We start from the raw sequence: 25,483 nt of genomic DNA, 5'->3' as shown, positions 1-25,483 counted from the left end.
CTCTAGTACAAGGTTATTATTATTTGGCACGATAAGCCCTTAGCACCATATTGATTAGAGCGTGGTTCATGAAGTGTGGATTCCCCCCTCATGATTTAATTGGCATTAATACAGATTATTTAGCCCATGATGCATGTTGATACGGATCCAGATACCCAAGTACGTCATTTCAATAGAATTCTCTTCAAGTTATTCTCGCCATTTCAATTCCAATTTTAGGATAATCTAAGTCACCTTCACCACAAAATCCAATCACCCATTCACAAAATTAATTCTACACAATTAAAATCCACCTCCTCGTGGGATCGACACTCGTCACCATTGATCTATACTACAATAGATTCGTGCGCTTGCGAGTACATTAAAATTTGCACAACAGCAAGCCTCTTTTTTGAAACTCAATTGTCTATAGACCTGCCACAAAATGGAGTAAAATTTAAAAGTTAGAAATATTGATTTCAATTGTGAAATTATTGTTCTTCCCTGCACTTTTCAATAACAAATGAGTTGAATTTGTTATGTATACGAATTTGAAGTGAACTTACATGCAATTATTTTTCCAAATGGTTGATCTTTTTTCAGATCTTGCATTAGTTGGAATAATTTTATCTTGAAAACTCTGCATATAATATCGACTCGATTGTCATCATCCTTTTGTCCAGCTAATCGGAGCATGTTATTTATTTCTTGCCACTTTGGGTTGCAAGTGAAAGTAAGAAATAAGTAAAGTAAAATATGATTTTTGTCTGCATGTACGACACAACATGCCCATAAAAATCAAGAGGGGAAGTTAGAATCTAGCCTCCAGCAATTGGTATTTTGCAAAACTGATGTTTGATTCTTCTGAGACTTATGTAATCGTTTTGATGGTGTAGTTTTTGAAATAGATTACATGGCCTCAGGTACCAATACCATTTTCACCAATTTGTTTTTATTTCATATTTCCATCAAAGATGAAGGTGTGGGAAATTATCAAAGCAGCTGTTAGATGACACACCTGCTTCTAGACCTGCAAGTAAAACCAAAGAATGAGCTCCATTAGACATATTTGAGTTAATAAAATCCCTTATTTCTCCTAATGGTTATAGACATTAATTAAGAGGGAGAAATTAAGTAAATTAAATTAAATGAAGGACCTTCGTTCTTAACCCAACCGGCTATTTTGTTGCCAAGTTGTTGAAAGAGAGTAAATAGAGAAGCATTCAGAGACCACTCTCCCAGATCGATATTCCTGGTAAGACTAAGATGTAGTCGTATCACTTTCCTACACTCAACGGTTTCCCACTGACAACAATCTCTTTGCTCGTCTACCTAGTTTTAAAGTCTATAAGGAGAATTGAAGAAATGCTTAAGCCGCAAAAGAGCAAATCTCTCAAGCTCCAAACATTCCTCACTTCACCCCCTTCTAATATTATTAATAACAAAACTAACGTTGTCACCATTTTGGATTTTGAACCACCCATTCTAGCTATATCTTTAACTACTAAAAAACACAAACTCTCTCTGTCTCCATAGCTATAGCTAACAAAAGGGCTCTATGTTATTTATAACAAACACATCTAACATATATACCAGGCCCCAACTAGCTTTCAGTTGACTTATTTGGTGGTCTTCAGCCTTCTCAAAGCCTTTCATCATGCCTTACTTTCAGCCTTCCTTTCCATATTTCTCATTTTGCTTTAATTTTCCACAATTCTACCTTGGGTGGTAATATTTAATTCCCCACATATTAATTGAGTGAACCGTTACCCACCCCATTTCAATATTAATAATAATAATAAATAGATTCTTCAAGCAATTGAGATTTGACCCATGCCACTTCAATATTGATATTAATGGGAAATCATAAATTCTTCTACAAATAAGTCATTATTCTAAAATTATTATAAGCCGAGAATGGGAACTTGTTATTTTAAAAACTTCACTGGTGGAGTCAATACGGCCAGAAATTAATAGATTCCCAGCATCAAATCTAATTATTGTCATAGATTTCTGGTCTGGCTATCCGAGTCCGCACGTTTTTTAAGATTTTGTTTTTTCAATTTTGTGCACCGTTCAACACTAATATATGCTTTGCAATTGATTAGTTAACAAAATAGAATTCTTGATCAGGTGTGCGGTAAAAAGAATTAAAAAGATTAAAAACCACTGATGAGAACTTATTAGTTTATTGCCTGGTGCAGTCAATATAATAAGGAATAATTATTATTCTAGGTTTGTGCAGTGGCGAGTCTAATAACATTTTTTTTTCTGAGTGAGCCGAACTTTAAAAAAAAAAATTCAATACATTTTTATCATACAATATAATTTGTAAATAATAAATTATAGATACATCTAGTAATGCAAGACATAATGAGTTTTACCATTCAAAATATTTGTTCTAGACATTATTTAAGATTATTTAAATACACATTTATCCATCAAATGATGAACAGACAAGAATTTAATGATAATTGAAGAGGCATCATAACTAATTAATATAAATTTTTTATATAGGTTTCAATAAAGGTAATTTTGTAATTAAATATTTTTTTTTTCTAAGAAGCCCGGCCTAGCCCTCTCCAAAATTCGCCACTGGGGTGGTTATTGGAGTTCACACAATTTTTTTTTTTTACCATTCAATAGTAATTATGCTTTTTAGTTTATTATTACTGTTGTTATTATTATTAACTCAGGCATTTATTAAAACTCGAACACATAATCTAAACTCAAGAAAGGCCTCTTCTTACTACCGGAATTTGACTTAGGCTTCTGACAACTACTAGTTCTCTTTCATAATCGGTAGTGCCCCATTTTGTTATCTCTGACTTTGGGGCATAATATGCTTTAGATGAGAAATTTGGCCCAGAAAAGTTATCTTCTGAGAGGCAGAGGAATTTGATAGAACATAAGCGCAGTCTTGTTAAATCCATCACTTGACTGATGCGTGACGTGAGTCGTGACAGTGAGATTTTCCTTTTCCGTGGCTTCTTACCTGAGCCTGAGCCTGAGCCATGCATGTTTTACGTGATATCATCTGTAACTTTGATAGATTTTCGCTGAGAGGCATCAAAATTTGAGAATTATATGCCCATCATAACATATTAAACAGCTACAAAATATCCTACAGAAATTTTTAGTGCACTCTGACAGCTGCTTTTGGTAGTCAAATAGTCTTGAAATCATTTTTTAGTGCATATTCTTTTCGCAGTAAATTAAAAATTTTGTTACACATTAATCTGATATATGTAAAGTGATGAATTCATATCTAAAGAATCAAAACTATGATGTGAATTTGCTTGAGCACAAAGTAACTCAAATCGAAATCCCTTGTTAGATAGGAGGAGGTTGAATCCAGATTGTGTCGAGTTGCTCTTGCCGCAAAACACTGATCCAATTCGTTCATTATTAAGCATATGATATCGTCCGTAAGATTGGACCAATGTGAATGAGTTTGTTGATGTTAACTCTGAAGACGGTTCAAATAACAGTTAAAACGGTTAAATATGCTATGTTGAAATGCACTGTACAGTCAATCAATTTAGTTAGGACTCTGTTTCTAGAAAACAGAGCATAAAAGATGACTAACTGTTTTGGGAGATGCTTTCAGAGGGACTTCTAGATGAAATTGACAGAGAGAAAGTGTGAGAGAAACTCTGTAAAGTCTTCTCCAATTGGTAACCCCTTTTTCTTCGAGGTTGTTCCTTTATTTGTACATAAGCAGGGGAAATCATTTTTCCTTCATTTGCATTTGGTCCACATGGCCAAAACTTAAGTTCCACACGTTTGGCATTTTGTGGAAATTCTGTTTCCATGTTTTTACATGCTCCTAGTCAATAGTCATGTTGAAGGAGATGTCATTTTTCCCAAGAACCAAGGTCGAATTATACCCCTTAGATCATTATGGTCAATAAGGGGAAAAAAAAATTTAAAAAAAATCTCCTGCAGATGCATCAACTCAGATTGACCTGAACTAATTAATTTTTTTTAGATTATAACAATTAATAAATGCATAATATTAATTAATTGATGGAGTAAATAAAAGTTGGTTTAAATTAAATTTATTGAAGCCAATATCCTATTCTTCTGACGAATAAAATTATTAAATTCTGCAACGCCTATGAGATCCACAAAGATAGCAAATAAACTGCGAAACAGGTTAAGGAACTGTTTAATAATAGCTGAGTCTTACATAGCAAAACATTACACCAAAAATCCCCCCCCCCCCCCCCCCAGATACTAATTAATTACACAAATGTACTTTTATTCAATTTTCTTATTTAAAATAAGATTTGAAAAAAAAAGGACTTGAACAGAGCAAAGTAGAGATAATAAACAAGGGTAGATTAAGTATGCGGCAAAAGATTTTAAAAAAGAAAAAAAAAGAAAATATACTGAAGACAAGAAAATTGCGGGGAGCCATTCTCTCTTTTTCTTTAGACTTCAAGTCATTCCAGGTGGATAATGTTTTCTTTTAAATATCTAGAATAATTTTCTTAAAAGAAGAATATGATTATGGTACTCCATGGTTAGAGCGTCGTAAAATAATAAGTTTTTATTGATTTTTTATTATTTAAATAAAATTTTATTAACTTTTGTTGATTTTGTAAAATTTTATATAATTACGATCATCAATTGATTCAGTTCATCATTTATTCATGTTGCAAACATCACCTCTATCATTCATAGTTTTCACTTTTTAGTGATGCTCACAAAATCCTAACCATACTAAGCAATTGAGATTTATACTTTTTTTCCTTAATTTACATTTTGTTCCACATGGCCAAAAATTAAATTTCACACGTTTTGAATTTTGTTGAAATTCCAGTTTTTTTTTTTTTTTATTTTACAAAACTTTAGCAGTTGGGGTCAATACAGCTAGAAATTCATAGAAGGATGAATCAAACATGACTATCAATTTCACTGCTGATCTTTCATATCTTAACTTTCTTCCTTTCTTTCTATATTTCTCATTTCGCTTTAGTTTTCCAAAATTCTACCTAACGAATTGAGTGAACCGTTACCCACCCCACGTTTTAAGTGTTTTTTTCAAATTTTTTGTACCGTTCAACACTTATGCTTTGCAATTGATTAGTTAACAAAATAGAATTCTTGATCAGGTGTGCCGGAAAAAAAAAATTAAAAACCTCTAATGGGAACTTATTATTTTACAAAACTTTATCTGGTGCAGTCAATACAGTAATTATTACGAAGCTACCAGCATTTTTTATTTATTTTTGGAGTGAGTTGAATTTATTTTCTTCTAATTCAATACATTTTTAATGTACAATATAATTTTGTAAATAAGAAATTAAAGAGATACCTAATGATGGGAGATGTAATGAGCTTTATTTCTTAAAATATTTGTTCTAAATATTAATTGAGATAATTAAAATACGCGTTTATTCATTAAATAATGAGCTCGAATAAGAATTTGATCATAGTTGAAGAGGAAACATAACTAATTAATATAAAATTTTTATACATGTTTCAATATGGGTAATTTTTTAACTAAATAAATTTTTTTTCTCAGAGGCCCAACGTAACCGTCTCTGAGCATCGTCATTGAATTTGTGGGGTGGTTGTTGGAGTTCACACGTTTTCATTTTCTTTTTGGCCCTTCAATAGTAATTTTGCTTAGAGGCAGAGGAACTTGATAAAACCCATAAGCAGTCTTATAAAACCCATCATCACTTGAATGATGGTTAAATGTGCCATGTTGACATGCTCTGCACATGTTTCTGCATTCACTTGCATAATCTGCCACTTGAAGGAGTAACGACGTCGTAAAACTCAAGAACAAGGATTTGTTATTTAAACTTTCAACTTGATTCCACTTCATCTCTTATAAACGGTTCAAATTAACTTGAAAACAATCTGGCTCTCCGAAATCATCTTATATTAAGCAATGACTACATTGTTTTCTTATGATTCTATTAAATTATAAATACATTGTTTTCTCAATTTCTTGCAGTTCACTGTACGAATCGGAATTTAGTGAGGTAGCTGGCTTAGTATATTTGTATGTATATTTGTATGTTTGCTTTCTTGATTATTTAGTTTGAAAAACTAAATCTGATATTGGCACCGCAGATTAATTAATTTATGAAAAATCATAGAAAATGCGATATGCTTGGAAATACTACTGCAATTTTAATGGAAAATTTTTATTTCTTAAGCAAACCTGACTGGTATTTGAGAATCTTAATGAGGCAGAAATGTAACGAAACTATATGTTAATTTTATTATAAACATATAGTTTCACTTATGAAACTATATGTTTATAATAAAACAGTAACGAGAGGTCATCTATATTTCAACAAAGATAAAACCACTAGTTTTTGCCAATGAGGATTCACATATAAAACATCAATAATTCTCAATATTACAATTGCATAGGATGTTGTAAAAGTGATATAAAAACTGTCCGTATCAATTAAATTATCATCTTCTCCATTGCCAGTCGTAAAGCTTAGTAATGAATCAAACTCAACAGAGTAAAACGACGGCGTTGTGGGCACGTTGTTGCATTTAAAAGTCATGAGACAAGCTCGTGTTATCACTTGTAATTCATAAGCCTCAAAACGACATTTGTTTGAAGTCGTTTTGGCCATCATTTAAGCAGCACGCGTGACGAACATGTGAGCAGTTCTTAACCAGGTTCGTTAAAGCCGTTATCCACGTGTCGTCAATCTGCTCAATCTGGGTTTGCTGGTTTGTTACTGATGCAGCTATAAAGCTGGATAACTAAGCAGATTGGGGTCATCAATGGGAACCAAATAGAGAGAGACTGAAGAGGGAGAGAGGGTTATAGCTTATTCTCTGAAATCTCTATTATTAACTAAGCAGATTGGGGTCACCAGAAAGCTTCTCCCGTGGTGTAGGTTGTGCCATCCTTGGTACAACTGAAACATGTAAAATCTCTATTTGTTTCTTGGCTATGTTTGTTTCAATTATAGGTTTATATTCATTAAACTTGTTTCTTGACTCTGATTAATTGTTCTTGCTAAAGAGTTGATTTTTTCTGGCCGGATTCAATCGTAAGTTGTGCAACTTGCGTGGATCTGTTCAAGATCCAGGGCAGTGTTTGATCTTGCTAATTTAATAAGAATGGTTGTGTGTGACTTTATTAAGACAGTCAAACGGCTATATTTATAGTAAGATATCTAAACATTTTTTTCGTATGAATAGAATATTTGACAGTAAATGGAAGTCAAAAGGGGATCAGGGTTTGCATCATTTTCACTTCTTAGAGCACTAGCGTACAGTAAGTATTTACAAGTTTAAGGCTGAAATCAATGAGCAGATCAAATGGCTTCAGTCTATTGTATGTTGCTATCTCTTTGAAATTCTTTTTTTTTTTCATATATATATGATTTTATCTTCTTTTTGTCTTTATATAGTTAAGTTATTACTTAGTGTTGAGCAATAATAAATTAATTACATGATATAATATAATAACCTCCTACCTAATACGAAAACAAAAACATATGTAAAGGACCCATCTTCGACCTTTAATTAATTGTTTTTTTTTTATTGATATTTCAAAGACTTTTTGCTATGGTATATAAGTTAATACTTCCTTGTGTGTGCCTATGCATGTGTTGATATTCTGCCTCTTATCTTCATGTTATTGTCAACTTTTAGTACTATCATACTGATTTCTGTTGTCTTGTAATAACATGATGCATGTCCAGCAAAAGTCAAGTCACATGTTATTTTTTATTTAAGCCAAAGTTGCATTTGTCCTTTTTCCGGCCACTTCATGATTGCATGTTGGTCCAAGTGTCATTTGTTTGAGCTGCTACTTTGGCTTAATTAAAAGACTACACGTGGTTTGTCTTTCGTTGGATGCATCATATTTTAACACTCTTCCTTATGCATATTCCAATCAAGTCTCGTAGAAGCTAAAATCTTCACGCCCAAAGTTGATCGACGTAGCTTTTACATAAATTAAAATATGCAAATGCTAAAATATAGGAAATCTTAACATTGTAATTAGAAACTTTTTAATATGTCCTCTATTTTAATGTTTGCATAATTTATTGAATCATTTTTCAATGCTTTTAACATTTCAATAGCAGGAACTAACATGTCTATAGAAAACAATTCACAAATTAAACTTAATTTTTGATGCAAGATGGCCTGTTATTATTCTATTATGATTTTATTTGAATTTTAATAGCTGATTTAGATGTTGCTTGAAAGTCAAACAGTTGCTCGCTTAGTTTTACTGCAACCCAAATAAATCAGGGGAGTGATTAAAACTCATCCTGGAAATGTAATATGTTTACATCCCTTGATCAATACAAGGACAATCACTTTGGTTTGAGTGGCTTTCTTCCGCTTCTAAAAGCCTATCTTTCCAACAATGTTGAATTAAGTCAACACTTGTCCTAAACAATATGATTGGGGTTTGTTATGTCTTAAATTGTGCTTCTTGTCAAGATTTATGTCAAGTGTATTTCTTTCTTTACTTTCTCCTTTAGCTAGTGGTTTTATTGTTGTTTTCCTGGTCTCGGGCCTTTAAAGGTAGATGCTGAGAAAACATATCATCAACACGTTATTGCTATTTCAGAGAAGTTGTATGCGGAGGTTTGGAACTGTGCATTTTAACTTGCTTGTCCGCATCTATCTATTCCTTGGAGTGTTCTCTTCTTGTTTACTGCTGATAATAGTGCATTTATCATTTTCGTCTCACTTATGCAAAAGAATAATTGTGACTTTTTATTCTCTTCCAACCCTTGCTACTTGAATTAGATGATCCTAGAGGAGCAATCAAATGAGTCCTCCTCGCAACATGTGACTTTGGAAATGGATGTAAATGCCTCATGTGTCTATCAGAATACTGATTCAAATGGAGTTGATTTGCAAACGCATATTAATCAGAATGACGTCTACTTTATAGCGAAAGTAAGGCTTCTGCTCTCTTGCATAGGTGAAAGTCCCTCTATTGCCCTCCTGGAAAATCTTAAGAAATAAGATGCGCACAAAATTGAATGCTGTCTTTTAAAAAAATTTTTTGAAAAGAAATTTGTTGTATTTTACCATGAAAGTTGTTAATTTACTGAATTACAAACTTATCAATTAATTTGATGTTGCACAGTCTTTTGCTTAACATATTGCATTCTTATTTTAATTTTGGAGCAATAAAATATTTTCTACCATCACTACCATCTGGTCAAGTATTTGTGTTATTGCAAAACATCTACGGAAGTAGTGATTAGTCTTGAAAGTGGAAGATGTCTGTCTGTATCCTTTCATCCCAGATAAATTGTCATATAATCGTAGGACAAATTGTAATTATTTTTTAAAATTTATTAGTTAACACCTTGAAAATTCTTTTCCCCCAAATAAAATTGCTCTAAAAGTGTCTAAGTGTGGTGCTGAGGAAGTCATTCTTAGGAAACTTTGTTTAGAACAGCATGATTTTTAAGCATGAGGTTTAGCAAACACTAATGAATTAAAAAAGAGATAGCTGTCGAATGAGCTAGATAGAATGCATGAGCTAGAAGTATCATGTGTCTCTACCATCAATATCTCAGCAACATCAAAGCTGAGTTAGGCATGCCAAAGAAAGACAAACCACTGAAAGTTGTGTAGCCACTCACGATGTAGCAGGTGATGTAAAGTCTTGATATTGCTTATAGATACAAGAATGATAGCTCAACATTCCTCTTTTTGAGATTTTCTCTTAAGTTAGATGGGCCTTTTTATGATTATGTCTGAATTATGATTCTCCTTACTTGGTTTACCTAGAAAAACTATGTTTATATGGATGTGACTTGGGGGCAATCTATATATTTGATGATAAATCCGGCCGAGAAAGCTTATATTGCTAGGCGGAGGAAATTGACTGACCATAAGCTGTCATCTTAAATCCATCACTCTAAAGATGTCAAACACTTGTAATCCTCATTATCTATGACCTTCTTGTGCATAGGCCATGTTTTGTGGATAGCAGTCAAAATTTCAGATTTAAAATCTGATCCATAATTTGAATAACTACATAAAGTTATACAGAATTTATTGGACTTTGATAGCTCTTGGTAACCCAATCGTCATGATATCATATAGTGCATATTAATGCCGTAGTAAAAATGGAATTTTGTTTCTAATATATCTTTGTTGGCCATGATCATAGTGGTTACAATGAACGCTGCTGATACTGTTGCTGCTTTTGTTATGCTTTTTTTGAGATTAAGTTCTATTTATCCCATTATCTTGCAGGTTATACATCCATTTGATGCTCAAGCAAATGGAGAGTTAAGTCTTTCAATTGATGATTATGTTGTGGCTCGCCAGGTACTTTCCCCTCTAAATAACAACACAGATTTTTCTACTATGCTATTAACTTATCCTTCTAACTTATGATATGTGGAATTTAGAACTAATGCTTATACTTATTTGATGTTCAAAGCACATGGCATTTTGTTCTTAAAATTTTGATTGAAAAGCAATGGGTTAACAAATGATGGTTGGTTTTCTTTCTTCATACCATATATTCCCTTTTACATTGAAGTGCAAATCAGAATATGGTAGGGTTGCTAGCTCAGTTCTAAACCACCCAGTTTACCCTTATAGACGTGTGAATTTATATCTTTTTAGGCTTCCATAGTTATGCTGTTATTTCAGTGATCAGAATTAATTCACTCTTCCTACGTAAAAGAATTAGTTTTCCCCTTAGGTCTTTGAATGGTCAACTGTTGTTTAATTCACTGTTTTAGTTATAACTTCTCAAGGTGGCTCCTACTGGATGGTCGGAAGGTGAATGCAAGGGCCAAGCTGGTTGGTTTCCCTCGGCATACATAGAAAGACAAGAAAAAGCCCCAGCTAGCAAGATATCAGAAGCAAACTCACCCGAATGTGATGCGACTTCTTAATGAACTCTTGCCAAGTATCTATATGTTCTTTTTCTTGTATTATATTGCTATTTTAGCTTATAGAACGATTGCAACAATTGATAAGTGGTTTGATTGCTTCTCTTAATGAAATCTTACTAAGCTCCAAGTAATATGTGCGATCATATGCATTTTAATATTTGTATTTATCTCTAAGTTGAGGAGAATATCTGTAGTAACAACTGTGTTTCCAAATTGCCTTAAAAAAAAAAATACACATCATGTTTAGCAACAAATTTTTACTGTTATTTCTTCCCAGTTTTAATTTACTTTCTCCCTGACTTGAATGTTATATTAGTAGCTTTATCAGAAAGTAACTCAAATCAATCAAACTACCTTGATGCAAGAGATTGAATTTAGAATTTCTCTTTGTGAAACTTTCCAATCATAATGTTATGAAATCTGTGCGCATGAACTTGTTAATTTCTAGTTGCATTTGGAGTATGTATTATATAATCTGAATCAATTGTATAATGTTCTTCATCTTCCACTTGAAGGTAATGAAACTTCTAACTCATGAAATTTTCTGGTTTTAAAATTATGAAATATGTGGGATTGACTTAGAAATTTTTGGTAACATCTCGAGAATGTATGGTATAATTTGAATTCATTAGCATAATCTTCATCTTCATTGATTTGTAAATTATGAAACTGTATGGTATAATTTGAATTCATTAGCATAATCTTCATCTTCATTGATTTGTAAATTATGAAACTAATATATAAAAAACTAATGTTAGATCCTAATTATCTTGAGTTCTTAAAATTGTTGAGGAGAAATGAAATTCTGGTGGGTGGATTTGAGAGTTTTAGCTTTGAGAATGTTGCTTCATCTCTAAAAGCAAATTCCTAGCCAAGAATGAAACTAAATGAAAAAATAAACATAAATAATATACTTGCTTTCATTTTTATTTTTCTTTTTATTTTTTTGTATCTAACATCGGTATCCATTTTCTTTAAAATTCTAAAACAAAAAATCAAGTAGAAATTAAATATTACTATCCATCCACAATTACTTGTCCGCTAAAAAAAAATTAAAAAAAATATATCAGGTTATTTCTTTAAATAGAAATAAGAAAGAAAAATGAAGGATTAACTAGATCATAATAAACATAAAAGGTATACCTCCTACAAGTAATTCTTTTTTATTTTTATTTTTTCACTTCGTTTCTTTAGGAAAAGAGTTACCATCTTCCGTTAATTATTTAAACGCTAGTTTCATCTATAGCTAAGAAATTATTGGAAAGCATTTACATATACATACCTGTGACTGTGAAAGAGACAAATTCCCCAGCTCTAAGGAGTGACAAGAGGATGGCAGCGGCGGCGGCATGGCAATGGCTCGGCTGCCTTGTTTTTCCAGTTCCTTTTGCTTCGCAAATTTGTAACTTTCCTTGCAACCTACAATAATTTTCGTCATGAACGACATAGAGAAAAAATATATAAATGAAAATGCAAAGGGAAAGAGAGGCAGTGCGAAAACTGCAAGAATAGTCTGATCAATACTCTGATTTAGGGACATTTGGCCCCATGATGTGGACTTTGGTAAAATAATTTTTCTTTGTGGATTGTGCTTTTTCTATCTTACTTTTTCACTAATTTTTTTGTTGATCTAAATGTGGACTTTGGCAAAATTATTGGTCCTTTGTAGATTATGCTTTTTCTATCTTACTTTTTCACTAAATTTTTTGTTGATCTAACTTTCTTTCTTTGTTTTAGCATGTGCATCACAATCAAAATAAAGTGGATAATTTGCTGTTTAAGTAGTGGAAATCAATTAATTTCATATGGGGATGAGAAATTTTTTATCCATAAAACACTAAATACAAAACCTTCACTCTTGTTATTAATTGAATTCAAGTAACCGTGGATGGAGAATGCATTTATGGTTAAATTATCTCCGCCAAAATATAATTTCTTTTAAGCAAATTATTTCCTGCTTTAGAGGTATGGAAGTGATTGAAATGGTGTAATAGTCACATTAGTAGCAAGTTTGAATTAGGAATGTGGAAGTAATTGTTTTCTTCTTATTTTGATATTAATTAAAACTCAAAATAAGATTTTTTTTCTTTTAATATAAATTCAATATAAGATTTGCCTGTGGTTAACACGATGCAGCCATTATCAAAGAATCAGCGGTGCGACTTGTTCTTGTGCATTTAATAATTAGGGTAGCTAGATACCAAGAATAAAATCACAGTGATTTAAATCAATCTCAAAAGAGATCCCAGAATAAAATAACATCCCGTATAAACCAGGAAAAGTTACCAAAATAACCCTGAGCAGTTAACAGAACAGCGTCACCAGCCTCCTTGATCTTCTTTTCAGCAGAATTCTCTATTGACATTGACGGCATGAGCCAGTGGAATTTGCTGCAGAGCTCACACCTAATTTACTAAAATATCCCGGTTGGTACTTCGTCGAATAGGATCCTGCGGTGGTGTTGCATGCCTCTGGCTTTACCGCAGCCTCATGGGAGCTTTCTCTGTTTCCCGATACACACAAAAGAATAGCAAAAACGAATAGTAAAGAAAAGAAAAATTTGTAATCTTTTTCCCATAAGGCCTCGGCTAAGCGAGAATTATAAATAAAGGAAAAAAAAGAGTACGGAAAAAAATGGCAACACTGTTTTTGGCAGAAAGGTGAAAAAGAAAAAGGATTTCCTTTAGATTACTTTCTTTCTGATCTAATTAGTCATTCACTTTTTCTTTCTTTTTCCTTAAAGAGAAAACTAGACCCCAGTTGTGTGTGTAATGCTTCTAAAGTTGTGTGATAATTGTGGACGGTCCCAAAATATTTTAGAACAATAAGCAAAGACAAATTTCTTATTTTTATTTATGAGCACAAAGATTTAATTTACACAAAAATTGTAAATATAAAAAAAGGGAAAATATTGCAATTATAATTAATGGAATATTAATTGATTTACAGAGACTGATTCAAACAATTTTAATATTCATTGACAATCAAACTTTCATTTGATTGCAAAGAATAAGATTGTCACTCTTAATGATTTATTGTCTTTATTTCATCATTGCTTTGATTTTTCTGCTTAGTGTTTTAAAGAAAATGGATGTGGTAGATTTGATGAATGACAAATTCTTATTATTATTATTATTATTAACAACAACAACAATATTATTTTGAGTTTAATTTACTTATTTGATTTTCTTCTAGAACTGGATTTTCAGCATCTCTATTTGGACGTCTACTCTTTTTGATTTCTTCGTGATTAAGAATTTGCTTTTTTAACATCACTGTTTACACATATAATTTGTCACTTTTAAGGCACAGTGTCACCGCATGTCTACTTTGCGCAGCAACCTTTGCGGATGAGTGACCCGTGACAACAAGTTGTCATGTCTAATTAGATATAGATCCTCTCTTAATTTAATTTTTCCTAACAACGGTCTTATACTTATTCTTTTGACACTATTCCAACAAACAATAATATTTTTGTTTTAAATGGTGACCTTAAAATTATAATTTAAATTTACAAGACTACTCCAAAATCTCATTTTTATGAAAAATACATGTGCTTGAAAAGAAAGGGCATAAGAAACTACAACACCAAATTCTTATGCTAGATTTAAAAAAGTTATTCATAATTAAAACCTCAATTTGCAGGCCCATTTCAACGTCACAAAACCTTTGAAACAAAAATGAAAAGATTCCATAAATGAATCCAAATCATTGCTATTAATTTTCGTTCTCATCAATTATTTACATCCTTTTTTTTTATTTATATGATGACTTACACTGTTGGCCATTATTGCAACTCTGTTGAAGAGATGTTATTATTATTAGGTTGAATCCAATTGGAGATTTTGCTGAAAAATGGCCACAAAATTTCATGGTAAACCCAACGACATGTTAGATCATAAACTTAATCCAAGATAAATAATTCAAGTCCAACTCATCGAAGATTCTATGAGTAGGTATGATTGGTGAGGTTTGAATTATTTGTGTTAGGTGTGGTAGGTTTGGTAGGTGACGATGAATGGTTATTAATTTTTTGTAATTTCTTATTTGAATGGTTTAGATTTCTTTTCATGTACTATAAATACCCCCTTGTGTCATTTGGTTATACATCAAGTGAAGTAATAAAATCTCTAAGTTGTAGAGAATAAAAAACAAGAGTTGCAGTTGGTGAAGAGTGTTGTTGAAGAAATAAAATAATGTGTTTTTTTAGTGTTTAATTTGTTAATTCTCCAAAAAGTGGTATCAGAGCTAGTGTTTGATGCTATATATAGTCATTTAACATATTAAATCAAAGATCTTGACGAGAGGAACATGATGCTGCAAAAAATCATCCCGATCGAAGACCAGATGTGCCAACACTCACTCGCCGGAAGTTTTCTATCATGAAGTTGAGTCGACTCGCTGAGTTGAACCAAGCCGAAACAAATCGAACCAAGTTGAACCAAACCGATCCAAGCCGAGCCGAGCTAAACTGAATCAATTCGAACCAAGCCAACTCAAGTCGAGCCAAGCCGGACCGAACCAAGAATATTAAGCCAATGTTGACCACATTGACCGTTGACTGAAAGTTGACTCGAGTCCCTCCTAAGGTTTTTCGACGTGCCAAATCCATCCGTGCATTCAGAATCTCAAAATTATCACTCAATTTGTGAGTTATGACAAATGGTGGTATAATGTCATTTCAAGTTACACAATTAATGGGAAGTAAATTTGACAACTGGAGTATTAAAACGAAGGCTTTATTGGGTGCACATAACGTATAGGATGTCGTGGAAAAAGGCTTTATTGTGCCAGAAAATGAAGTCACTTTAACTGTGGCGCAGAAGGAGAATTTAAAAGACTTAAAGAAGAAAAATAATAAAGCAAAATATCTCATCTTTCAATCATTAGATCAAGGTGTTTTTGAAAAGATTGCTGGTACAACCTCCTCAAAAGAAGTATGGGAGAAACTAGAGATCTTTTACAAAGGAACAGAGCAAGTTAAGAAGGTTCGTCTTCAAACATTACGAAGAGAATTTGAGTCCTTACACATGTGAAGGCATCATAGTCAATTTTTGACTACTTTACTCGGGTTGTGACCGTTTCTAATGAATTAAAAAGAAATAGCGATGTGTTAAAAGAGGTAAGGATCATTGAAAAGATACTTCGATCAGTAGACTCGAAATTTGACCATATTGTTGTGAAAATTGAAGAAACAAAGATTTAGATGATATGACAATCGAGCAACTTCAAGGAATCGAAGAACAACTTCTCAAGATGGAAGTCAATTCAAAGAAAATAAAAGAAAACTCCGACAATGAGAGAAGGCATTATGTCCGAGGTAGAAGTCGAGGACAAGGTAGAGGTCGTGGTCATGGACGAGATTGGAATTTCAACAACAACAACTCCAATTATGCCAAAGGAGAAAACTCAACTAGATGACGAGACAGAGGCAATCCAAGGTCGAGGTATGAAAAATCCCAAGTACAATGCTATAATTGTCAAAAGTTTGGGCATTATGTTTCAGAATGTAGAGCTTTAAGTACAAGAATTGATGAGAGACTGAATTATATTGAAGAGAAAAATGGGGAAGATGACACTCTTTTACTAGCACGCAATGACACAAGTGGAGGTCAAGAAAATACATAGTATCTTGACACAAGTGCTAGCAATCATATGAGCGGAAATAGAAGCATGTTTATGGAACTAAATGAATCTATGAATGGTAGTGTCGCTTTTGGAAATGATTTAAAAGTACCAATGAAAGGTAGAGGTAACATTCTTTTTTGTGCAAAAGATAGTAGCCACCAAATAATTTCGAATGTTTACTATGTGCCCAATATGAAAAGCAACATCTTTGTGACAGGCTTTGGGCCAACTCTTGGAAAAATGTTATGATATTCACTTAAAAAATAATATTCTTTTCTTGAGAGATGACAAAGGAAATCTAATTACAAAGATGAAAATGTCGAAGAGTAGAATTTTTCCTTTAAATATTCAAAATGATGTTGCAAAATGTCTCAAAGCCTGTCACAAAGATTCATCCTGGATTTGGCATCTTCGATATGGGTATCTCAACATTAGAGGACTGGAGCTACTATCCAAGAAGAACATGGTGAAAGGATTACTATACATCTTGCCTTATGGTTATGCAGAAGATCAACCAAGTCCCAAACCTGATTGACTTTCATAGACTCCATCTCATTCTCTATTGCTTTCATTTACAAATCCCTAACAGAGGATATGAGAGCTTCGTTAAAAGTATTTGGTTCTTCACCATTGTGGGGAAGCAATCATAAAAGTTTCTCATTTAATCTCAAAATGACGACAAGGAATTGACCTATGATTACTCTTCGAGTTAACTTGCCAGTTGGGATCGAAGAGTTTGGTATTTTATTCTCACTTAGAGTGTCAATCCCTAAGGGGCTGTACTAGTATATCAACACTAACGTTAGAAGTTATAATCTCATTTGGATCTTTCAATTCATAAAATTAAAAATCCTGATCAACTTCTTAAATGCTAAGAAATTTAATTTCTAGAAAATAGACAACTCATGATTCCAATTCAGTCACATCTCCACCTGTATATATTCACCAATAAACGCATATCCAATTCATAGAATTGAAAGTCCTTATCAAATTCTCTAATGCTAAGAAATTCATTTTCTAAAAAACAGCCATCTTGTGATTCTAGTTTAGTTACAACACCACCTGTATATTCACCAATAAACATATATCTTTTGGAGTGTTATAAGTATCTAATAAAGATACATTTTTTCCCCTAGCTCCTAATTTCCCGAACTTATGAGTAGAGTTATGAACATAAGCCACATACCCCTATGGCCGCAGATAAGATAGGTTAGGTTTCCTACCTGTTTACAAATCGTATAGAGCGGAAGTAACTAATTTTGAAGGAATTCGATTAAGTACATAGGCAACAACTAACAAACCACCCCCAATAAGATATTGGAAGATTTGATTGCACCATCATTGACCTAACCATTTCCAGCAAAGTTTCATTCCTTTTTTTCCTCTACATTATCTTATTGCATAGTTGATTGCGCCATCATTGGCCTAACTATTTCCAACAAGGTTCTTTTTTTTCTTTTTACTACACTATTTTTGTTGCGGAGTTCTAGGAATAGTTAGCTTCATATCTATTTCTTTCTCATTACATAATTCCTTGAACTGTTCATAAAGGTATTCAAGTCCTCGATCAGTCCTCAGGGCCAATTCTCTCGCAAGTTTATGCATATTTTTATTATCCTATGTGACCTAATCTAGTATGCCAAGTAATAACATCTATCTCATTATTACTTGAAGAAATAACATATGAAAAACAATTATTAGCACAACTCGAATCATCAAGTATTGTATATAATACAATGAAACCATTAACAAAATCTCAATAAGGATTGCATTTAAGAAAATCTCCAAACAAACACCACAAGAAGCTTGGAGTGGAAGAAAGCCCAGTATCACACATCTAAGAGTTTTTGGAAGCATTGCCTATGTATATATACCAAACGAAAGTAGAGCCAAACTAGATGACAAAAGTGAGAAATTCATCTTTATCGGCTATGACAACAACTCCAAAGGATATAAGCTTTACAATCCAAACAACGGGAAAACTATGATCAGTCGAGATGTAGTTTTTTATAAAGAAGGAGAATGAGATTTTGGCTCTAGTGTGGATGACTTCAACTTCTTTCCTATTGAAGAAAATAATCATACACAGATAAAATAAGTAGAAAAATAATGAGAGACAGCTACTCCTTCTATCTCACTAGAATCAACCACATGTGGAGATTCACATCCATCTTTCTTAAATGAAAAAACTGAAGAACGTACAAGAAGTCTTCAAGATCTCTATGAGGTAACTGAAAGACATGATAATCTCACTCTATTTTGCCTCTTTGTTGATTGTGAGCCAGTCAACTTCTAAGAAACTACACTAGATGAGAAGTGGAGAATTGCAATGGATGAAGAAATCAAAGTCATTGTGAAGAATGATACTTGGGAGCTTACTACTCTTCTCAAAGGTCACAAGGCAATTGATATCAAATGAGTGTACTAAATGAAAAGAAATGCAGAGGGAAAAATTGAAAGGCACAAGGCAAGACTAGTTGCAAAAGGCTATAGTCAAAAGGCTGGCATAGACTACAACAAGGTATTTGCTCATGTAGCTCGACTTGAAACTATTAGACTTATTATTTCTTTGGCTACTTAGAATAAATGAAAGATTTTTCAAATGGATATGAAGTCTACTTTCTTAAATTGATTCCTTAAAGAAGAAGTTTACATCTAACAACCATTAGGTTATGTGGTGAAAGGACATGAAGACAAAGTTTTGAGATTGGAAAAAGCTCTTTATAGGTTAAAGCAAGCACCAAGGGTATGAAATAACATAATTGACAAGTATTTTCAAGAGAACGGCTTTACCAAATGCTCATATGAGCATGCTCTCTACGTCAAAGAAAAAGATGAAGACATTTTGATTGTGTGCATGTATGTAGATGATCTCATCTTCACTGGAAGTGATCCAAGCTTGTTTGAAGAGTTCAAGAGAATGATGATTAAAGAATTCGAGATGATTGACATCAAATTGATGGCATATTACATCGGCATTAAAGCCAAGCAAAAGGAAGAAGGCATATTTATCTCCCAAAAAAGCTATACAAATGAGATTCTCAAAAAGTTCAAGATGAATGATTGTAAGCCTATAAGCACGCCAATGGAATGCGGAATCAAGTTATCCAAACATGATAAAGGAGAAGATATAGATCCAACATTCTTTAAAAGTTTGGTCGGAACCCTACGTTATTTGACATGCACAAGACCAGATATTCTTTATGCTATTGGACTTGTGAGTCGATACATGGATTCACCCATTTTAAAGCTGCAAAAAGAATCCTTCGCTACATTAAAGGTACAATTAATTTCGGCTTGTTATACTCATTTTCTAATGACTACAAGCTTGTTGGATATAGCGATAGCAATTGAGGTGGAGATGTAGATGATTGAAAGAACATCACAAGATTTTTGTTCTTCATGGGAGATACTGCTTTCATATGGATGTCAAATAAGCAAATAATTGTCACGTTATCCACCTGGGAAGCTGAATATGTAGCTGTCGCATCAAATGTTTATCATGCAATTTGGCTCAGAAATGTACTGAAGGTGTTGGGTTTGCCACAAGAAGAGCCAAGCAAGATTTATGTTGATAACAAATCAGCAATTGCCCTATCCAACAATCCAATCTTTCATGATCGAAGCAAACACATAGATACTCGCTATCATTTCATAGGAGAGTGTATTGCAAGAAAAGAAATGCAAATCAAGTATGTAAAATCAAAAGATCAAGCAGCTGATATCTTCACCAAGCCACTCAAACAAAAAGACTATGTAATATTCAGAAGTTTGCTTGGTGTCACAGGATCAAATTTAAGGGGGTTGTTTGATCATAAACTTGATACAAGATAAATAAATTCAAGCCCAACTCATGGAAGGTTCCATAAGTAGGTATTGTGGGTGAGATTTGAATTATTTGTGTTAGGTGTGGTAGGTTTAGTAGGTGAAGATGAATGATTATTAATTTTTTGTAATTTCTTATTTGAATAGTTTAGATTTCTTCTCATGTACTATAAACACCTCCTTATGTCATTTGGTTAAGCATCAAGTGAAGTAATAAAATCTCTAAGTTGTAGAGAGTAAAAAATAAGAGTTGTAGTTGGTGAGGAGTGTTATTGAAAAAATAAAATAGTGTGTTTTTTGAGTGTTTAATTTGTTAATTCTCCAACACGACAAGCATCCATCAACATAGTGTCACATTAATGTACCACAATGATAATAGTAACGTACATTTGTGCAATGTATAAATGATTTCAGCAATTGAATATGTGAAAAATGTAGAGACCAATGAGATTGCAGAAACAGAACCAGAGATAGCAACAATGACAGCCCAAAATTGCGAAGAATTTGTTTGATTATGTTGCGACTTGTTGTCCGCTACAAATGCAATACAGTAGAAGATTTTGGCTAGTAGAAAATCGCACAAGCTTACTCTATGAGCTTAATCAAAGGTTTAGTTGTGCCTAACACTATCGCACCCACAATAGCAGTAAAATGAGGTATCCAAAAAAACATTAGTGCGAAATTGAGAAAATGAAATTACCATTAGTACAAAGCCATGAAAATTTACATATGAAGAGGCAAACATTCTTATATTATTCACTTATTGTACATGTCCCCCTAGACGAATGGCGGAACCATGATTTTAGTTTGATGGGGACCATAATGAAGAAACTATAAACTTGGCTATAGTATAACGACAAATCTGTAAAGTTGAAGTGACTAAAAGAGCGGGCTATAATTGATAGAGCATAAAAAGTAGTAGGTTGTAACAAATTATGTTAAAATAAGAGGGCCAACATAAAATTTAAATGATACATTAAACTCCCAATAGACTTTTATATTTTTTTCGGATTATTTCGAGGTGGCAACGCAGGTAACCCCACTCCTGCTCTGGACGTCGCTTCGCAGGGAAGGATAAGCAAGAAATGTATGCTCCCCATTTGACCAAATTTCTGCAATTAATTTGTAAATGACAGAATCCGCCCAGGCACCCACTATGACAGAATCGTTTATATCATCAGTGGATCCACGTTACAAGAATTAAATCAGTCATTCTCAAAATCAATTTCTTTATCATTTAAGGGTTTTTCAGAGCGGCTAATGAAGATTAATCTTTTTACAATTAGAACTTAAGGGCAACAATATTGATGGTTAGTGGAGTGGTGCAGTCACAGGCAGTGTTGGTTTCAGGCTTTCAGCACTAGTAATCTCTTTATTAAGATTGTAGAATAGGGAATTTTGGAGTGTGCTCCAGGGATACTAACACTCGCAATCGTGAAATTTTCCATGCATTAACTTTATCAAGCATTCAAACCGTATATGCAAAATGAAAAATATGACTTAAATAGTGATGATGTTTTCTTTTTGACTAACATGGATGAGGACTTTTATTTTTTGGCAAATCTTGTCGGGATGAGGAAACTTTATTATTAATAATAATTAAAAAAAACAAAAGATATAACAGATCAGGGGACAGAAGTGAGCCTTATCTTGCAAAATTGACGTAAAGCCAAAGCATCAAGAAGAGCCAAGAAAGTCATGCTTAGAAGAAACATAAAGATCCAAACATGACCAAACCAATATAAGTCATGAAACAAATCGTGCATGAAACAAAGAATAAATGCAAGAAGCCAAGATTTGAGGCCAGCCAACGTGCAAGAATCTACCTTAATATCAAACACTGAACTGCAACGAAAGTCAGCACAACAAGGGGAATTTATATTTTTTTGGAAACACTCGTTCACTAGGTTCTTTTAGTAACAACCTATACTACTGAGAAAAACAGTGGCCACTCAAGACATTTTTTTTGGTCCTATGCAAAAATTTTTGTTTAGGCATTTTTATATTTAACACAAACTTACAACCCATAATGAGCACTAATAAAAGAAGAAAAACGATTAATAGAATTTGAATATATGTTATGATTATTTAAAATATTATATATATGTTTTTTATTATTGTTAGGGATTTTTGGTTCTGTTCAAAATCTTACAAGCAAAAATATTAAAAAATAAAAAATAAAAAATATAGATAAAAAAATCAATCACAAATCACAAGAATTTATATGAAAAACTCTTACAATAAAAAATTAATATCGTAGGAAATCTCCTAACAATTAGATACAAAATCTTATTGAAAAAGGAAACATATTTAGTATGATTCTTACTTTGGTTCTCCATTTCAATAAAAGAAAAAATCTTAATTTAGCTATGTACTTTTTAATATAATCCTAACAGCATTCAGATAATGCAAGAAAAGGAAGGAATAGTTGAAAAAAAGATTTATTTTAGAAGGTTTAAAGAGGGTGAATTTCAAAAGTCAATTATAAATAAATTTGGAAATTAAATTTTTGACTTCTAATTTGTAGGAAATAGATGTTTAATTACATAGGACAAAATAAAAATATAATTAAACGAATACACGTTAATTAAACGGGGCCCTAACTCAAGCGGGGGCCTAAAGGCAAATTGCCTAATTTGTCTAGGTTAATTTGTGCTTAATTACATGACTTGTATGATCTATTAGTTAAGAGATGGGGGAGCAAATAATTATTAAGGATGCAATAGCAATGGCAGTGAGTTGGTTTCATTTGTGGAATACATCTTTTAATTTTTCAAAACAACTGGTTGGAGGAAAAAAAACACTACGAATGCAAGTATATTTTGAAACATTTGTTAGAATAACTACTAATTGAAAGATTTAAGAAAATCATTATAATTATCATTTAAGGCTACCATTTCTAAAAAAATCAAACCCTAATTGAGTTGTGCCAAAGGATCCAGTTGCTTAAAAGATAATACCGTACCCTTGTTTTACCGGTTTGCCTAGTGTTGTCTCCTTTCGCTTTGCAAATTTGTCACTTCCCTTGCAACCATCAATAAGCCAGATCATGATCAATATACAGAAAGAAAAATGAAAATGCAAAGAGAAGTATATGGCAGTGTTGAAAAATGAGCTTGCATACAACTACAACAAGAAGCTGATAAATACTATGATTTAGGGATATTTTGGCCCATGATGTGGACTTTGGCAAAATCATTGGTCTTTTGTGGATGGTGCTTTTTCCGTCTTTCTTTGCACTAAATTTTTTATTGATCTAACTTTCTTACCCTTTTAACATATTCATCATGTGAGATGAATGAATCAAGTTTTGGTTCCAGAAACGACCACGTTTTGGAGCTGTAAAGCTTCACTAAACTCACGTGCTTCTCAGCTGGTTATCAACAGAAAACGAACTGATCAAAACGACAGGACTTGAGCGCGTTTTGCACATCAGTTTAAGTAACCACGTGAGGAAGCATGTGACGAAGGTTATCAAAGTTCGTTAAGGTTGTTAAACCACGTGTCATCGAGCTGCTTATTCTGGAATTCAAGCTGGCTGCCCAGAACAGAGTATAAAGGCTGGTTTTCTGGGGTGATTTAGGTACGATTTTAGTGAGTCTTGCAGAGAGGGTTTGTAGAGAGACAAAGGGTTAATCTGTTCTCTGTAACGTCTGTTGTAAGGCTCTGTAACAATCTCCATTGTAATATCAATAAAGCTCATCTTGAGGCTTCTCCCGTGGATGTAAGCTGAGCATTCCATACTCAGCTGAACCACGTTACAATTGGTGTCTGTGGTTCTTTTCTTGGTTCTTGTTTCAGTTTCTTGTTTGTGTTCTTAACTATTGTTCTTTGTTGGAATTGGGTGAATTCGTCAAAGTAAATCTTGGGGGTGTGCAACTTGCATTGACTAAATCATAAGCATCCTAGGGCAGTGGTCAGTTTAGCTTGGTTATAGGCTTGCTAAATCACTACAATTGGTATTAGAGCTGTGTTGTTTTGTGATCAAGTCCAAGTATGGTGTCCTCTAAGGTCGATATAGAAAAATTCACAGGCAAGAATGATTTCAATATGTGGAAGATAAAAATGGAAGCCTTGCTGATCACTCAGGGTTTGGGAGATGCATTTGAGCCTGAAATGAAGGAAGGTAAAGGGGTTTCTTCATCAAAGACTCCAGAGGAATTTGCTGAAATTCACAGAAAGGCCAGGAGTACAATAATCTTGAGTCTTGGTGATTCTGTCATTAGAGAAGTGGCCAAAGATAAGACAGTAGCTGGATTATGGAGCAAACTGGAAAGTCTTTATATGACCAAGTCTCTTGCAAACAGACTCTACATCAAGAAGAGGATGTTTACACTGAAAATGGCAGAAGGTGCTTCACTGGAAGAACACATTGATGAGTTTAACAAGGTATGTGATACCCTGAAAACCATTGATGCAGCTCTGGATGATGAAGGAAAGGCTCTTCTGCTTATCAGTTTATTACCAAAGTCCTATAAAAATTTGGTTGATGCCCTGATGTATGGAAGACAAACCCTAACACTTGATGAAGTAAAGTCTGCCCTGAATACCAGGGAACTTCAAACTAAGCAAGGGCATTTGGAAAATAGTGGAAGTGAAGGACTGACAGCAAAAGTGAAAACTGACAAGAAAAAGAAGAAAGGCAAATCCAAGAACAAAGAAAGAGATCTAAAATGCTTTCAGTGTCACAAAGAAGGCCATTTTAAGAGGGATTGCCCAGAAAAGAAATTCAAGACAAAAGATTCAAGAAATCAAAGTGGAGATGCTGTTGTAGTAGAAGAGGAAGGATATGAGTCTGCTGGTGTATGTGTGGCAACAAAAGACAGCCAAAAAGGTAAATGGGTTATGGACTCTGGATGTACCTTTCACATGTGCCCTTTTAGAAATTACTTTAATGAATATCAAGCAATTGATGGAGGTAGAGTGATGATGGGTAATAACTCTATTTGTAAAATCATTGGAATTGGGGATGTAAGTCTTAAGCTACATGATGGTTCTATAAGAGTACTTAGGCAAGTCAGGCATGTACCAGACTTGAAAAGAAATCTAATTTCTCTTGGAGTATTGGACCAAATAGGGTGTAGAATTAAGCTTGAATCTGGTGCATTGAGTGTTCTGAATGGTTCAAATCTAGTCATGTCAGGGACTAGGAAGAATGGGGTTTACAT

The 25,483-nt window shown here is 33.2% G+C and overlaps 1 protein-coding gene across 1 annotated transcript in view; it reads left to right on the top strand.

The window, feature by feature from the left end:
- Positions 1-25,483, top strand: part of LOC102628997 (SH3 domain-containing protein 1-like) — a 164,098-nt gene that overhangs the window by 92,860 nt on the left and 45,755 nt on the right. The window contains exons 5-6 of the mRNA XM_052442265.1: positions 8,512-8,574; positions 8,740-8,892. Coding sequence (XP_052298225.1) covers positions 8,512-8,574; positions 8,740-8,892 — 216 coding nt within the window. The remainder of the gene's footprint in view (positions 1-8,511; positions 8,575-8,739; positions 8,893-25,483) is intronic.

Source organism: Citrus sinensis, chromosome 5, assembly GCF_022201045.2.
Source record: "Citrus sinensis cultivar Valencia sweet orange chromosome 5, DVS_A1.0, whole genome shotgun sequence".
Lineage (NCBI taxonomy): Eukaryota > Viridiplantae > Streptophyta > Magnoliopsida > Sapindales > Rutaceae > Citrus > Citrus sinensis.
This window is presented reverse-complemented; position numbering and strand designations above follow the sequence as displayed.